Source organism: Geospiza fortis, unplaced genomic scaffold, assembly GCF_000277835.1.
Source record: "Geospiza fortis unplaced genomic scaffold, GeoFor_1.0 scaffold114, whole genome shotgun sequence".
Lineage (NCBI taxonomy): Eukaryota > Metazoa > Chordata > Aves > Passeriformes > Thraupidae > Geospiza > Geospiza fortis.
Window position 1 is genome coordinate 2,649,823 of NW_005054383.1, and position 16,017 is coordinate 2,665,839.

Below are 16,017 nucleotides of genomic sequence, written 5' to 3' on the forward strand. Positions count from 1 at the left end.
CTGGGTTGCTTTTTTAATTTGACTTGATCTGTGAAGAAAGTGAGTTTTCCCTGTTAGAAAGGCTGCTCTGAGCACTGGCTTTGTAGGTAGCTTCACTCCTGGCAATTGAACATGTGTCAGAAATGAGATGGAATCAGCTGCAGCACCCCTAGGACCAGGGCAGAGATGTTGTTGTAGTTTCCTCTGGCTGATGTAAAAAAACAGCACACTGAAATCCTTCAGTTATACTTCAGTCACTTCTTATCTCTCATCTTCCACTGAATGCTTAAAACAAGATTAAAATCTCCCTTTTAATAAAAAGTCACAAGGCAAAGTACATGTTGAGTTCTTTATCCTCCCTGTTTGGTTAAAATATATTTCCCATCCTTAAAGTAATTGCAGCTTTTGAAGTGTAGGTCCATAAATCCAGAGGAGGTCCTTGATAAATGAGCACTGCTGATCCCCAGAGCTTGTTCAGAGGAAAAACAGACCAGCAGGACTTGGTGACTTGCTATTTGTATGTATCTTTAAGATCAGAGGAGTAACCTTGATCCTGTGTGTAGTTTGACCTTGCAGCTCCTCCAAAGGCAGAAACTTGTTTGCCTGAAAACAGGACTGTTTTGTCTGGGGTGTGATTTTGTTGTCCCTTCTGAGACTCCTCCTGCAGACCTGCACTGTTCACAGGACCTGCTGAGCATCCCCTGAGTCTCCTGTGCTGCTCTCTAGGCTGTGGCAGGGGAGCTGGTTTCTTTCAGTTTAGTGGCCCTTGTGGATGATGGGGAAAGTAGAACTGGCACACTACTCCCATCACTAATTGTGGCACCGGGCACACACAGAATTGTTCCAGCTGTGCCTGCTGCCACTGAGCAAATGAGAGGCTCACAGCTCTGAGGATGTGGAGCACATGGGACTTGTTTCTGACTCCATCCAGTGGACAAACCTTGTTCTCTGCCTCATGGCAGCCCCTTGCTCTGTCAGGGCTCTGCCCTCCAGTGACTCTGTCATTTGGTGTTAGGGTGTAAACAAATATCCCCCTCAAGTCTTGCTGGACTGACTGAAAGTGTCTGCACCCACTTGGACTGCTTGCAGCCTGAAAGCATCCAGTGTGCCAGGGGAGTTTTGTGTGGGCTCTGAGCCACTTCAGCCAGATTTAACTTGAGCCAAGCCCACCTGGCTCTGCACTGGAGCAGACCAGTAGCTCCCCATACCCTGTTCCAGTAACTCTGCTGGGAGGGATGCTGCTATCCAGGCTGATACAAACCCCACTGTCCCTTAGCTAGCAGACACTAGCTCTGAAATGAGCCCATTCTGATTTGTGCACTGCAGCTATTTCATGCTTTAATGCCTTTTTTTTTTCCTGCTAGCATGTTGATGGCAGTTTTTCTGTGAAACCACTAAAACAGAAGCAGATTGTAAGTACCTGTTTCCTTTCTACTCTTAAAGACTTGCTGGCATCCCACAGGTGCCTGGCTGTAGCCAGAGGGAGGGTTTGGTGTTCACTGAGAGCCTGAGGTCTCACCTCCTTAGCTCTGATATTGTAAGCAAAGGCACCAGGTGCTGCCAACCCTTCATTTTGCCATTTTGTCCCCCATGCTGGTGTGGTGTGATGTGCAGAAACTGGGTAGTGTTTTATCTGGATTGAAGTTGCATCCAACCAGAAATACATAAGCAACTGGTAAGATTGCCAAGAATTTCAGCTTCTGAAAAGAAATCTGGTAGTGATTCTGCTGCAAGGATGAGTTTGAAATGTCTTCAAGAAAGAGATGAAATTTTGGTGGTTGATCCTTTCAGCTTTAGCTGTGTGCTGTGTTTTAGCTTTAAATGAGTTTCACTTCATCTGCTTACTTGCTAGCTAGGGGTTTCTGATTTGAATTAAGTACCTTTTGCTACCAAGAAGATCTTTAAGTGCCTTAATAAGAAACTCTTTGCTCTAAGATGTTCATTCCAGTCCCTGGGTCAGAAAAGAGCTACAAGCACTGTCAGTAATCATAGCTCAAGATGGCATTTGGAAAAACACACAGCACCACTGAAACTGAGATAGCATCTGCACCCTTAGGAGAACAGAGCAGAGGTGTAGAGTCTGTGTCTGGAATAAACCATCTGTATAACATTGTTCATTCTTTGCCATCCCTGCTTTCCTTTTGCCTTCCCCTCCCTGCCACTGCCAGGGTTGTGGGTACCTTTTGTGGGCATTGATCAGGAAGCAGCAGTGCATGAGCTGATCAGCTGTTGTGTAAGCACCAACCTGCCTGAAGAAAGTCAGCATGGGTGAATACAAACAGTTGGATCAGCAGAAAACCATGACCTGGACTTGGCCAGTGGCGCTGTGTGCCTCTGCTGAAGCTGTAAATGGCAGCAGAAGCCTTTGGAAGGATGATGTGGTGTGGGATGGGTTGGAGAAGCATGAAGGTGAAGAATTGTCTACAACCACCTGCTCCTTCTGAGTTACTCCCACTCTGAAAACCTAGAATTCTTCCCAGGAAGAGCTTTGTTGCACTGCTCACCCTTTCCCTCCTGGGACAGAAGCTCCTTAGGATTTTTAGAGGGAAGAAGTCAAAAGGAACACAGACTCCTGCAGAGACTTGGGCCTCTTTCTTCCTGACCTCTTCTGTGCTTTGAGCTGACATCTTCTGCACTTACAGTTGCTCATCATGATCCTCTGAGGAGTCAGGATGCTGGAACAAGGCTCTCTTTGAAATGCCAAGTTACAAAAGAACATCTCCCACATAATTGTTCCCAAACTTCCTGGGTGAGTTGTGAGCCGCTGCAGAGGGTTTTGCTCAGCAGTCCAACAGCTGATCTCATTGCCATGAAATGCAGGCCTAGAACAGATTGTCTGTGAGCTGCACACTGAGTTACACAGGGACACTCTGGAATTGGTTTGTTATCACTGCTGTGTCCCAGCTCAGAGCATTTCTGAACTGGCAAATGGGTACAGCCAGCTCCTGCCCCCACCTTGCCATGTGTCACCTTCTGCAGCACTGGGGTGCCATGGCAAAGCCACTGCTCTGCTGAGTGGTGACCAGAGAGAGGAGAGAGGCCACTTTGACATGGCAATTACAGAGGCCATGGGATTGATGAGCTCTTTGTAGCATGGGGCGCTGGTGGCTTGGCTTCACTGCATGTTGGGAGCTGGACAGCTACTGGAGATGGCAGGAAAGTGTTTCCTCCCACTTTTTGGGAGATGTGCCTGTTTGGTACCTTGCAACCCCCTCACCCTTTTACCTGTTGTGAGGGTTTCTGTGGAGGAACACATCCTGCTCTGGGGAAGCTGCTGTGTAGCATCAGATCACTGAATCATTTAGGTTGGGAAAGAGCTGCAAGATCATCGAGTCCAACCTGTGAGTGGTCACCACCATGGCACCCAGCACAGTCATTCCTTGAACACCTCCAGGGATGGTGACTCCATCACCTCCTGGGCAGCCCCTTCCAATGTTTGACAACCCTTTCTGTGAAGAAATTCCTCCTGGTGTCCAAGCTGAGCCTCCCCTGGTGTTACAGATCCTTCTGCAGAGCCTTCCTACCATCCAGCAGATGAACACTCGCACCAAACTGTGTTATCTGTGAACTTACTGGGGGTACATCTGATCCCCTCATCTAGATCATCAATGAAGATGTTTAACAGGACTGAATCAGCCTCAGTGCTGAAATTCAGCTGCTCAGTGGGGTTTGCAGGCAGCTGCCAGTTTGCAGAAGTCGTGAGTTGGAGTTGTCCCAGGCTGGGGCTCTGAGCAACTTCCACCTGTGCCTCAAGCACCTTCTGCCACCACACCCCCAGTTTAGAGATGCCACCAAGGGCCTGGGGATGGCAGTAAATGACATTGCACTAACACAGAGTTATTCCTCGAGTGCTCCTCATGCTAAGGGACATGGTTTGTCTGTCCTCAGTAACTCAACCTTATGCTCCCAGGGGATGGGCATGGAGGTGATGTGCTGCCATGGTGTGCTGGGAAGGAGCTGCTGGCACAGCCCATCCTCTGAGGTTGCAAAAATAGGTGGAAGTTCATCCTGGTCGAAGTTAAGCAGGACCTCAGAGAGGAGAGAAGAGGAGTGTAGAAGCTGATTGCCTCTGGATTGTTTGAGCTGTGGGTGTTCCCAATGTCTGAGCCAAGCAGAGTACTTGTTTTTAGATTATCTTGATAGCCAGCTAGCCACTTCTGTTTTACTCTCTGCTCAGACCAGGCAGGATGGGCTCTACTTTCTGAGCAAGGGGAGGCTCATTCTCCCAGCTGTCCTTTTGCAATATTTGTTTGTTACCTTTTTCATGTCACTGTAGGGGAGCTCTGGATGTAACACAGACATTTGACACAGGGAGGGAGGGAAGGTGGTCACAAACCAGTAAGGCCAGAGCAGCTGTCACTCCAGCTGTGGTGTTCTCCCCTAGGTTGACCGGGTGAGCTACCTGCTGCAGGAGATCTACGGCATCGAGAACAAGAACAACCAGGAGACCAAGGTAAAGGTGCCCAGGAGCTCCCTCAGCTGGGAGTTTCCAGCCTGCACCTTCTGCTTTTGAGCCTAACAATGGGGATTGTCAGGGTAGTGAGGAGGTGCTTCCCAGAGTCCAGGCTGTGTGATTCCTGCAGGCACCAAGAAGCCCAGAGATGACAGCTCATCCCTGGTGTCAGGCCCAAGCAGTCAGTGGAGTTGTGCTGAGGTAATTTTAGGGAGCATGAGGCTCTTGAGGATGTTCCCTGTGGCTGGGATTGCAGGAGAGAAGGGCATCAATGCCCCAGGGGTGTGTCAGAGCACCGATTTTTAAGGCTTGTAGAGAGCCAGTGTTGCTGTCTCTCTGCAGTCAAGGCAGTCGTGCCTGGTGTCTCTGCTTTGCTCTTGTGGCTCCTCCATGTTCTGGCTGGAGATTCTGCATGTTCCTGTAGTGTTTCAGAGAACTGAGCTCTCTGGGGCTTGCCAGTGTCCAGAGACATTCCTCTTGCACTCCTCTTGCATTCCCCAACAGGAGGGAGCTCAGCACCCCTAAGGGATGTAGATGCAAATGCCATAACCAGAAACGTGAGGCAGGAGCTGCTGCTGGATGCCAGCCTGCTGCACAGCCCTGCACAGGTTGTGTGGCTGCTTTATTCTTCCTGTAGCCTTTGTAGAGCTGCCCTTTGCTGCCACCTGGGCTGTGGAGTGTACCCAGTGCTGGCCTTGGGACCACACAGCTCCGGGGTGTGGAGTGCACTATTTGCACACAGTGGAGCAAGACAAGCAGGATTTCCTCTGCAGTGCCCTGCCCAGAGCATCCTGTGGTCCCTGTCTGCCTGTGCCAACAGCACCTGAAGAGGCCAGGAGGGAGAAGTCTTTTCCAAGATTTTTCTTGCACAGGATCGAGGGAGGGAATTAACAGGATTGAGGGCTTCTTTTTGGGTCTTGTGATGATTCTCGTGATCCAGCAATCCCATGTTCCTGGCCCATCAGACAAGTGGCCTGGGGCCATTTTTGTTCTTCCTTATTCAGCAAACCATGTGAGTGGGACAGCAAAGAGCCTGCTCTCCCTCCAAAAAAAGGCTGGGTGAGGATGTGGCAGCAGCACAAATGCTGTTTACACTGAGGGTGCCCCTGGTCTGGCATGTGTTAGCCCAGGTGACCAAAGGGGCCCCAGGTGAAGGTGGAGGGCACCCCCCATCCTGGGTCATCGAGGTGGGCTCTGGCACAACTTCTGTGACATCACTGGGGAGACTGTGGAGTTTTCTGGTGTCAGTCTTGTGGTTGGACAGGGAGTTTCTCTCCCAGCTTGATCAGTGGCTGTGATCCAATTTGTGGGGCTCTGAGAAGGATGGGTGTGAAACACGTTCATGTTGAATGGGTGCACACTGAGCCTTTTAGCAGGGTAGCTGTGGGCAGGTGAGCACCCTGGGCTGGTTCTCCTGCAGCTGCATGAGAGCTTGTGCGAGCACAGGGGGTGTAGGAGAATCACCCACCTGCTCAGGGGACCTGTGGAAGCTGGGCTGCACATGGCTGGAATGACAGGCAGCACACAGCTCCTTTTGGGGCTGCTCTGTCTGTGAGGAAGAAAGGCCAGAGTGGCAGAGAGTTCACTTCCCTATTGGCCCTGGAGCCACCAGGATGGGAGGCAGGAGCTTGTTCCTGGTCAGCTTCAGTCAAGGGGATCTCTACCCCAGAATGGGTCCCCTCTGAACAGAACATGGCTGTGGGGAAGGACAGCTCTGCCATGAATTCCCAGTGCAGTGCCCAGAGAGAAAGGAGTGTGAGCAGGGCTGTGTGGGCTACAGCTTGCTCTCCTTGAGAAACCCCTGCTGAGAGCAGCAAAAAGAGAATTTCCAGACTTTTGGGTGGGAAACTCCCCCAGGCTCCTGTCCCTTGGTAGCTTGGCACAGCCCCAGCCTGGCCATGCCAACCCTTTGCCTCTCCTTGCAGCCTTCGGACGACGAGAACAGCGACAACAGCAACGAGTGCGTGGTGTGCCTGTCGGACCTGCGGGACACCCTGATCCTGCCCTGCCGCCACCTCTGCCTCTGCAACTCCTGCGCTGACACGCTGCGCTACCAGGCCAACAACTGCCCCATCTGCAGGCTGCGTGAGTGCCCCAGCCCCCAGGCCAACACTGTCCCATCTGCAGGGTCCCTGAGTGCCCCAGCCCCCAGGCCAACACTGCCCCATCTGCAGGGTCCCTGAGTGCCCCAGCCTCAGGCCAACAACTGCCCCATCTGCAGGCTGCGTGAGTGCCCGGCCTCAGGCCAACACTGTCCCATCTGCAGGGTCCCTGAGTGCCCCAGCCCCCAGGCCAACACTGCCCCATCTGCAGGGTCCCTGAGCGCCCTGACCACCAGGCCAGCCACTGCCCCAGCCACAGATCAGCCACTGCCCCATCTGCAGGCTCATGAGTGCCCTGATGTCTTGGTTTTCAGCCTCCCCTGAAATGGAAAATGTAAACCCCCTCCCTCTGAATTGTTCTAATTTTGAATTTAAGGGAGCTCTCAGCAAAGATGTGGAGGAAGGAATAACAGTTCTTTATTAGGGAAGAAAATATAAATAAAATAAAGATGCAATAATACAAAACACCACTGCCAGAGTCAGACCATGCCCTGCCCCCTGTGTGTCAGGGGGGGGCACAGCCCCATCCCATGGGGGCTCAGCCCTCCTGCAGTGCCAGCTGTGCTGCTGCTGGAGCAGGGATCCTGCACAAGGGGGAAGTTTTCCTCTGCAGCTCCAGGGCTGCTGCAGATGGGCCTGGGCTCCCTCTGGCAATGCAGGGCAGCAGAAAGATGCTCTTCTGGCAATGCAGTGGGCAAAGGCTGCTGTGCTGCTCCAGGCTCAGATTGGATCCAGGTAGGAATGCTTGGCTCCTCCCCTGGGCGCAGCATCTCCCCATGGGATGCTGGAATTGGATCAGCCCTGCAGGGACACTCAGTGGCCATGGACAGCAGAGATCTCCTGGAGGGAGGGTTGGCTGTGGGAGAGATAAAGAAAACTGCCCCATGAACAGAGGATAAGTGCCCCATCAGACAGGAACAGAACACACCCCCCCATTTCCAGCCTAAGACTCCTGGCCCTGCCCTGGCTCCTGGGAGGAGGAGCCTCTTCTCAGTACCCCACCCCAAGGCTCAGCATCGTGCTGCTGCTCTCACTGGCACCTAGAATAAATGTCCTCAGCCAGGAGAGGAGAATGGCTCTGTCCATTCACCCTCTCCCTGGGGTGGATCTGAAGGTGCAGGTGCTCTGGGCTGTGCTATGCCAGCAGTTCTTGTGTTTTGGTGAAGATGATGGAAAATCCCCCCAAAGGAAGGGCTGGAGAAGCTTTATCCTGAGACTATCTGGCTGATAGAGAGCAGCCAGCACCACTGGAGGGATGTCCAAGTACACAGCATGATTTTTTTTTATCTTCTGACAATCCTACCTAGATTTCACCAGGAGGCAGGGGTGAGGTAACAGTCAGTTTGGAGTCTTTTGCTCTGCCAGGAGTTAGGAGGATTTGCTTAACCCCTGCATTGCTCAGCTCCCAAAGGATTGAAAAACTTAAATACATGTTTTGACACTCAGGCAGCATTTGCTGAATTCTGTGCTTTTTCTCAAAAGCACAGGAGGCCATTGAGAATTTTGTGTTTCCGCTGGAAGGGGCAGAGTGTGTGTTTTACCCCCTGGTCTCTGAGGTATTTGATTGTTTCTAACTGACAATTCTCAGGGAAAGAAATAAAGAGCCTAAGACAGATGTTTGGCCTGAGAAATGAAGTCCGAACAGTCCAAACATGGCAAAGAGCAGTAACCAAAAGCAAGATCTCATCAGAGGAAGTGCCAGACAGCTTTGACTATAAGTAGCACATCATGAAACAGGAACAGCATTGTCTCATCTGCAGGCTGTAGGGAAGTAGGTTGTATTTGTTTGGAAAATGCCCCCATATCTCAGACTTCCTGGGAATCTGCTTCTGGGGAGTGCAGAGGCAGCAAGGATAGGTTTGTACCTCTTCTCTGGCTCTAGGCTGATCTTGAAGGGGCTAGGTGCAACAAGAACTAGGGAGATGCCTGGCAGATCCTCACAGCTGCATCAGAACAGATGTCTGGCTTGTTTGGATGTGCCCTTGGCACCGGGGAACAAGCAATATTAAAGATCTGCAGATAGAAGAGATCTGCAGGGCGTGGAGATCAAAGCTCTGCTGGTGGGAGGACTGAGGGGTGGCTGTGCTGGAGACAAGAGTACAGCCACTCACCCTTCAGCTGGAGCCTTTCACCACCACAGCTGGACCCCAGGGCTGAGGTTTGTGGGGTCTGAAGGAACCCAGAGGGGATTTAATGAGTCTTCCACCCAACCTGTAGCATGCAGTGCACTCCTGAGGCCGAGCTCATGGTTCTCTTACTGTGTTGTTGTGACCTACCCTTGAGGGGAACTTCCCTGGGCCTCTACACTTGTAGAGTAGCTGTAGTACCCTGTCCAGGAGTGTACTGGGGCAGGCAGTGCCTGTTCTCCACAAGGGCTCTGTGCACCCAGACTTTTTCAGCCCTTCCCTGTGTAGATCAATGGGAGCCTGACCCCATCACTTGGCTTTGGGGCACTCCATGGCCCCACTCCCCATGCTCAGGGGAGCTCCTTCATGCCCACAGTGTGTCTGTGGCAGGGCAGGAGCCCTGGCCTGGCCTGGCTCTGCTGGGCTGTGCAGTCACCACCTCCTGTTCTCTCCCAGCCTTCCGTGCCCTGCTGCAGATCCGGGCGGTGAGGAAGAAGCCGGGGGCTCTGTCACCAGTGTCCTTCAGCCCTGTCCTGGCACAGAGTGTGGACCACGATGAGCACTCTGTAAGTACCTGCTGACCCCTGTGCAAAGCCTGGCTGCTGGGCTCAGCCTCAACAAGCAGCTGCTGGGTGCATGAGTTGCTTGGACCGATGGCTGGGACCTCAGGAGGTTTGGTCACACCCTCCACTGAGGGCTTCCCAAGCTGTGCTGTCTTTTCTTATCTACACACTTGGATTAGAGGAAACAAATCCACAGAAATCTCAGGATGAGAAGGTTTCTTGTTGCCTGGCCCAACAGAAAAGTGGCAGACTCTGGGCATGACAGGGTGGGAGCTGTGAAAACAGGGCAGAGGGGTTCCAGTTTGACTTGCACACACATCTCTGTGGCAGCACAGGGATGAAATGCCCTTGGCACTGGGGTTCCAGCATGGGAGTAGAAAGGCCTCCTTATGGCAGCTTCCCTGGGTGTCTTGGCATGCATGTGAAGGAGTGTGGGATGGGAAGTGTCGTGCTGGTGGCCTCAGGGTCCAGTTGCGTGTCCCAGTGTGGGAAGGGCAGCAGCTCTCTGCCTGAGCAGTGCTGTTGCACAGCTGGCTCTGGTGAGACACTGAGATTAGAATGAGGAGAAGGACAAGTGCATCTAGATCATCCTGCAGGCTTTCATGGGAACAGATACTGTCACAGAGAAAGGTTGGGTTTATCCATCTGCCCTCTGCTGCCTCCAGCTGGGGCTGAGGAATAGGGGGGTGAAAGCCTGAGGGTTGTGAAGCAGAGCGTGGTGTGTGCAGGACACGGGTGCTGTCACCTGCAGCAAGGTGAGGAGATGCTGTGTGTCTCTTCCTGTCACTTAACCTCAAGGAACAACTTCTTTAAAACATGGTTTTCTCTTGACAGCACCCCTTTAAACCCCTTAAGGTGAGCTCTGTCTCCCTGCCCAGCAGGAAGCCTAGGAGGGAAGTAAGAACAGTAAGTGGACTTGGCTGGTTGCACTTGGCAGCTCTCTGCCAGCAGTGTCACCTGCACGTGGCAGTGTCACCACGAGGGCTTGCTGACACGCTGGGTTTGGCCTGTGCCCCTGGCAGGCTGTGACACTCCACGTCCCCCACATTGGCAGTGAGATGCTCACACCCTGCACAGATGATCACTGACATCCCTGGTTTGCCTGTGGAGGAACGAGCAAGAAGGAAGCAGCTTGGCACAGGGCTCTGATGCTGACTCTCAGGGACTGTCCCCTGGCTCATTTATGGTTCCTGGCCAAGATGTTTTCACAGCTTCATAGGACTATGGGCAAGCTGCAGTCCCCACAGCTCACCCAAAAGCTTCCTTGCACTTACCTCATCCCCTTGGCACTTTGGTGTGGGCACATCTTGGTGTGGTTTGTGGTGCTGGCATGTAGAGGTGCAGCTGGAGCTGGTCTTGCATTCAGGCTGGCTTGCTTTTACAGGAACAGGAAGGATGGGGCTTGTCTTGGCTGGGGAGCCTCTGAGTGGGTTTGGCAGTGTGTGACTGGAGTGCTGTGCTGGGGACAGCATGAATGGCAATTGTGGGGCTCCAGGAGCTGGGAAGGGGAAACCTTAGGGAGCCCCCAGGCCAGGCAGGCTGTTTGTGCCCTCTTTGTTTACTCCCATCAAATGCAGCCATGGCTGCCATTTCTATCAAGGAAGTTGCAGTTTTCTTTTGCTCAAGCCAGCTCAGATGCTTGGCCTTGTAGGAACACGACTTGCTGGGCTTGCAGGTCTGGAGCAAACCTGGTGCTGGTTCAGGTTTGAACCATTCTGGCTTGACCTGGCTCTTTGCAAGGCTCCCACAGGGACTGGCAGTGTTCCTGGGGGCTGGTGTGAGTGTCCCAGGAGGGAGTGGTGTCCCAGTGAGGGTGTCCTAGCCATTGGTGGGAAATCCTCTTCCAGCCTCTGAGCTCTGCTGTGCAACCTGAGCTTTCACCACAGCAACAGGCAGCCTTTCAGCCCTCAGGGTCTGCTCTGCACAGCCAGGAGAAAAAGCCCCAAACAGGAATCCAGGGGGCTTTGCCTCCCTGACTTTTCTCTACACAGAAGAGCACAGCTGGGCTGCTGTCTGCAGATGAGAAGTTTTTTGGAGATGGCTTTTGGCCCCACCACCTACAGCTGGCAGCAGCTGGGAACCCATTCCTTGTTTAGCTGAGCTGTTTCTCTTCAAAGCTCATAACCCTCACAGGACCAGTCCTGGGGTGTGGGCTGGTGATTGACCCCACTCATTCTTCCCTGTCCTGCTGAGACCACAGGTGAGTCAGTTCAGCACTCAGCTCTCACCAGACCAAAGGGGCTGTGTTGGACCAGGCTGCTGGGCAGGTTCATCTGCAGGTGTCACTGGGACATGGGGCACACAGAAGCTGTGGAGGTTCATGGCCAGGCTTAGCAGCATGGTGCCATCCTCTGTACAAATTAAAGCACCTCCTTGAGGACACAGGCTTGAAACATCTCAATTTAATGTAGCCTGAACTGGGAGTGTCATCTCTTCATTTGCACCAGACTGGGCTGTGGCTCCTGGGCTGCAGCATAAACCCCATTTTTCTCTGGGTCCACAGGGTCCTTATGATCAGGAGGATTTTTGGAGTTAAACCTGTGTTGATTTAATGGCTTTGCAAGGGTCCCTTTGAGTGGCAGCTTTGTGATTTACAGAGGGAATGGGAATTGGTGTGGTTTTCCTTCCTCCTTACGAGGTCAGTGGTTCTGTGATCCCTTTCCTGCCTTTTAGCAGAGGTGACTGTGCATGGAGCCAGTGTTGCAGCTGAGAGCACATGGGAGAAGTGGGGTAGGTTCAAGAGCCATCTCTCAGCTGCTGCACACATACTCCCCTCCTTCAGCTCTGCCTTGGTGCCACTGGTGGTGCTGTGAAACAGCTGCATGTTCCATGGCTGGGAGCACAAGTGGGAGGTTCATTGAGCTGGAAGGGTCTCTGAACCACCGGAGGAGCTTTCAGGGCAGAAAAAAAATCCAAACATATTTTATAGCAGCCTGTAAGGAGCCTGCTTCCTCACGCTCCTTGCCCAGATCTTGAAAGCTCATCAGGGGGATGCCCAATCTCTCAAGCACTGCTCTGGGAACTTGCCTGGAGCATCACCAGCATTCCCTGAGGGGATTTTGTGGCTGTCCAGACAAGGAACTGAGGTGGCTGTGGGGGTGGCTGCCTGGGGAGCAAGGGGCTTCCATCCTGGTGATGTTTTCCTAACATGCCCCCTGTTTGTCACGTGCAGAGCTCTGACAACATCCCCGCAGGCTACGAGCCCATCTCGCTGCTGGAGGCGCTGAACGGCCTGCGCTCCGTGTCGCCCACGCTGCCCTCGGCCCCTCTCTACGACGAGATCTCCTACTCGGGGGTGGTGGATGGGATGGCCCCGGCCAGCCGCTCCCTCGGGGCCGTGGACAGAGCCTTGGAGGGTGCCCACCAAAAGGGCAAGCGCAGCAAGTCTCCAGACAGGTCAGCAGGGCACGGGGGACACTTCTCTTGCAAGCCCTGAGGTTTGGTGGCCACAGAGCTGGGCTCTGGCTGGTCCTGTCACTGCTAGCACAGCTAACTCAGAGTTTTAGCAGGACAGCAGGTACTTGTGCCAGGGAGGGAATGGGGACATTGTCCCTGTGTTCAGCCTGAGGTTACAGCTTGTGTGTCCTGAGGACTGGCTCAGTCACCAAAAGAAAGAGGATTTTTAACAAGGAGAATTTAATCATAGAATCACAAAATGGTTTGCATTGGGAAGGGCCATAAAGCTCATCTCATTGCAACTCCCCGCTGTGCACAGACAACTTCCACTATCCCAGGTGGCTCCAAGCTCTTTCCAGCCTGGCCTTGGACACTTGCAGGGATGGAGCAGCCACAGCTTCTTTGGGCAACCTGTGCCAGGGCCTCACCACCCCCACAGTAAAGACTTTGGATGGAAATGTCTCCTTCCCAATGCCCTTAGTCCTAGAATTGACATTTGATGTCCAAACCTCATTGGATTTCAGCTTTCCATGGAGCTCCTCAGGAGCAAAGGAATGGGGAGAGGAGTGACCTGGATTTCAGAGCACAAAGTGCTGAATGGAGATCTTGTAGTTCTTGTCTGAAGGCTCCTCTGTTGGCCCTGTGGTGGAGGGGTTAGGTGAGGGTATGGGGCTGTTCACATCAGATCAGACTGGGTTTGCTCCTGGCACTCCTCACTGTGCTCCAGCCCAGATTTTCACCTGGGAAGGGGACCCTGAAAGTGTGAGGAGCAGTTTGGGACCTGGGCCTCTTGTTGCTCTGCTGGAGTTGGGCACCTCTTGGCTCTGTCCCACCCTGCTGCTGCTGCTGCTGTTCTCCACGTGGCCAGTACTGGAGGCCCTGGTGAATCCAGCTCCCCAGTGTGAGCCCCTGCTCATGAGAGTTGGCTTGTGCTGCCCTCATGTCCTCCAGGCCCCAGGGTGCTGGAACTCCCTGCAAATGGGGTTTCTCTTGCTGCAGCACACTACGGTCTCCCTCATCCCCAATCCATGAGGAGGATGAGGAGAAGCTCTCCGAGGACTCTGACTCGCAGGCGGTGCTGAGCGGGGCTGAGCTGGTCCTGAGGGAAACCAGCTCTCCAGAGGTAAGAGTGTGCTCTGCTGGGGGGGCTTCTGAGCCACAGCTCTTCTGGGGGGCTTCTGGGACATGGCAAGTGCCTCCTGAAGGACCAGTGCCCCAAGCCAAGAGTCTTGGCTGCTTTGTTAACCCCTAAAGCTCCATGGGGAAGGATGTAGCCACTGCCTGTGCTCCTGACACCTCTTTGGGAGTGGAAAACAACTCAGCTGGAGCCATGGCAGAGCTGACCTTCCCCAGCATCCTGGGCATGCCCAGCAGTGTTTGGGGCAGGGGTGGGAGCTGGGCATTAGGAGCTTCCAGTGCCCACTGCTGGTAAGACCCCTCCATCCCAGGCTGTGGTGCTACAGCACTGGGGCAGCCCCCTGCTCCTGCCCTGGAACAAGCCCTGGCCCTGAGCACAGCTCCCTGGAGAAAGCCAGAGCAGGAGCTTGGCACAGCAAAGGCTCCAGCTGCAGAAATAACCTGTGCTGTCCCTCCTTACAGAGCGTGGCAGGGGAAGAGATGGAGGAGGCCTCATCGGTGCAGCAGGGTAGGTGTGGGTGCAGCCAGACCTCGGCTCGGTGTTCAGGGCGTTTGTGGTGGGACAGGGACAACTGGGGAATGAACAAATGAGCTCAGAAACATCCAGCCCTCTAAGTCCATCTCTGAGGCTCTGTTTGTCACCAGGGAAGGGTGCCAGGGTCTTTTCTTGGAGGGGAGGGAACAAAATCCACAGGTCTCCCTGGTTTATTTGCCAAGCGTCCCACCTTGCTCTGAGCTTCACTCAGGCAGAGCTTTCCCTGCCATGAGCTCTCCTTGCACCAATGAGGACACCACTGGGGTCCTGCTGAGAGCACATCCACTGTACTGGGCACACAGAATGGGTTTCTGGGTCCTTAGGATGGGTCTCTGGTGCTCAGTCAGCACCCAGAGGGGACAAGGATGGGGTGAGAGAGGAGTGATGGGCAGCTTTGTGGCACTGTGACCCGGGCCAGTGTCACCAGCACTCCTGGCACATCGGTGGGGCTGGGCCGGGCCTGGGGAGCTTCCTCACATCAAGCCCTGGAGCCAGCCTGGCCGTGAGCGCCCTGGCCCGTGCTGGGGGCTGAGGGGCCGCGCTCTGGGCTGGTTCCAGGTAGCCGCCCGCCCTCGGTGGAGGATGTGCTGCAGGACGGCGGCTGCGAGAGCCGGAGCCTGACGCGCTCCGAGAGCGACGCCCCGGTCGATGTGTTCCTGCCAGGTAACGGCCGCGCCGTTGGGGCCGGGGCTGCCCCCGGGGCCGGGGGTCTGTGCAGCTGTGTCCCACAGCCCTGGCACGGGACTGGAACGGGTCTGGCACGCTCCTGCCCGGTGCACGGGCTCCCACTAACAGTGGGCAGGGTGAGCGGTGGGCAAGGGGGGCTTACACAGAGGTGACTTGGCCCCTTTCTCTCTCCTCCTCCCCCCTCACCCTCGTGTCTCTGTCCTTCCCCTCCTTTCTTCTCTTTGGGCCACAGCTGCTCCCAGCACAGCTCTGTGTGCCTAAGGCCTCCTGTGTGCTCCCGAGCGTGCTCCTGCTTTGGGGTGAGGGCGGGGAGCGGTCTGGGCCAGCAGCTGGGGCTGGGGCAGTGTTGTCACGGCAGGCAGGGTCCCAGTGTGCCGTGGGACCCTGCGCTGGCCTCACCTCTGACTGTTGTCGTTGCAGCCTGTTTTCTCCCATAGAGTCGCAGTCTGTTCTGAGTTACCTCTCTAATGTCTCCTTCCCTCTCTGTCTGCCTTCCTCCCTCCTGTCTTGGGCAGCACTTGGTCCTGATTCCTGCTCTGTTGGTATAGAGGAGTAAGCTGGTACGTCTTCTCGTTCTTCTTATGCATCCCTGATGTGTGGGGCAGCAGGGCCCTCCTGGCAGTGCTGGCACAGAGCGGGGACAGGGCTGGTCCCCATGGGGCAGGGAAGGAGGGGCAGCAAACCAGCCAGGCTGCACTGCTGCCTCTGTCCTCGCTGCCTTCCCACTCCTGGCACAGCATCCCTGCTGCCTCCTGGGCACCACCAACATCCAGGTCCTGCTGGCTTCTCCCGGGTTGTGGCAGTGTCCCCCCTCAGTGTCCTGTGTCCCACCCGTGACACTCAGCCGCACCTGAGGGGATGAGCGGTTGGCTCCAGCCCCATCTCCTGTGCTCAGTGCAGGGTGGGAGGGATGCTGAGCACCCCGCCAGGGCTCCCGTTGCTGGGACTGAACTCCCTGTCCTCACCCAGGCTCGTCCGACTTCACCAAGACGCTCCCCGTCCGCGGCACCGGCAGGCCCCCGCCGCCCCCCCCCCTCGC

General features: G+C 54.6%; 1 protein-coding gene across 2 annotated transcripts in view; it reads left to right on the plus strand.

Moving 5' to 3' along the window:
* MGRN1 (mahogunin ring finger 1) overlaps nucleotides 1-16,016 on the plus strand; it is a 42,384-nt gene extending 26,368 nt beyond the window's left edge. Inside the window, exons 7-16 of one of the 2 annotated variants that reach the window (XM_005425211.2) lie at nucleotides 1,344-1,391; nucleotides 4,364-4,432; nucleotides 6,358-6,517; nucleotides 9,117-9,226; nucleotides 12,396-12,619; nucleotides 13,619-13,742; nucleotides 14,219-14,264; nucleotides 14,850-14,954; nucleotides 15,494-15,538; nucleotides 15,948-16,016. In XM_005425211.2, coding sequence (XP_005425268.1) covers nucleotides 1,344-1,391; nucleotides 4,364-4,432; nucleotides 6,358-6,517; nucleotides 9,117-9,226; nucleotides 12,396-12,619; nucleotides 13,619-13,742; nucleotides 14,219-14,264; nucleotides 14,850-14,954; nucleotides 15,494-15,534 — 927 coding nt within the window. In that variant the 3' untranslated portion in view covers nucleotides 15,535-15,538; nucleotides 15,948-16,016. The remainder of the gene's footprint in view (nucleotides 1-1,343; nucleotides 1,392-4,363; nucleotides 4,433-6,357; nucleotides 6,518-9,116; nucleotides 9,227-12,395; nucleotides 12,620-13,618; nucleotides 13,743-14,218; nucleotides 14,265-14,849; nucleotides 14,955-15,493; nucleotides 15,539-15,947) is intronic. The other variant, XM_031060483.1, reaches the window with a different exon arrangement.
* The last annotated feature ends 1 nt before the right edge of the window (nucleotide 16,017 follows it).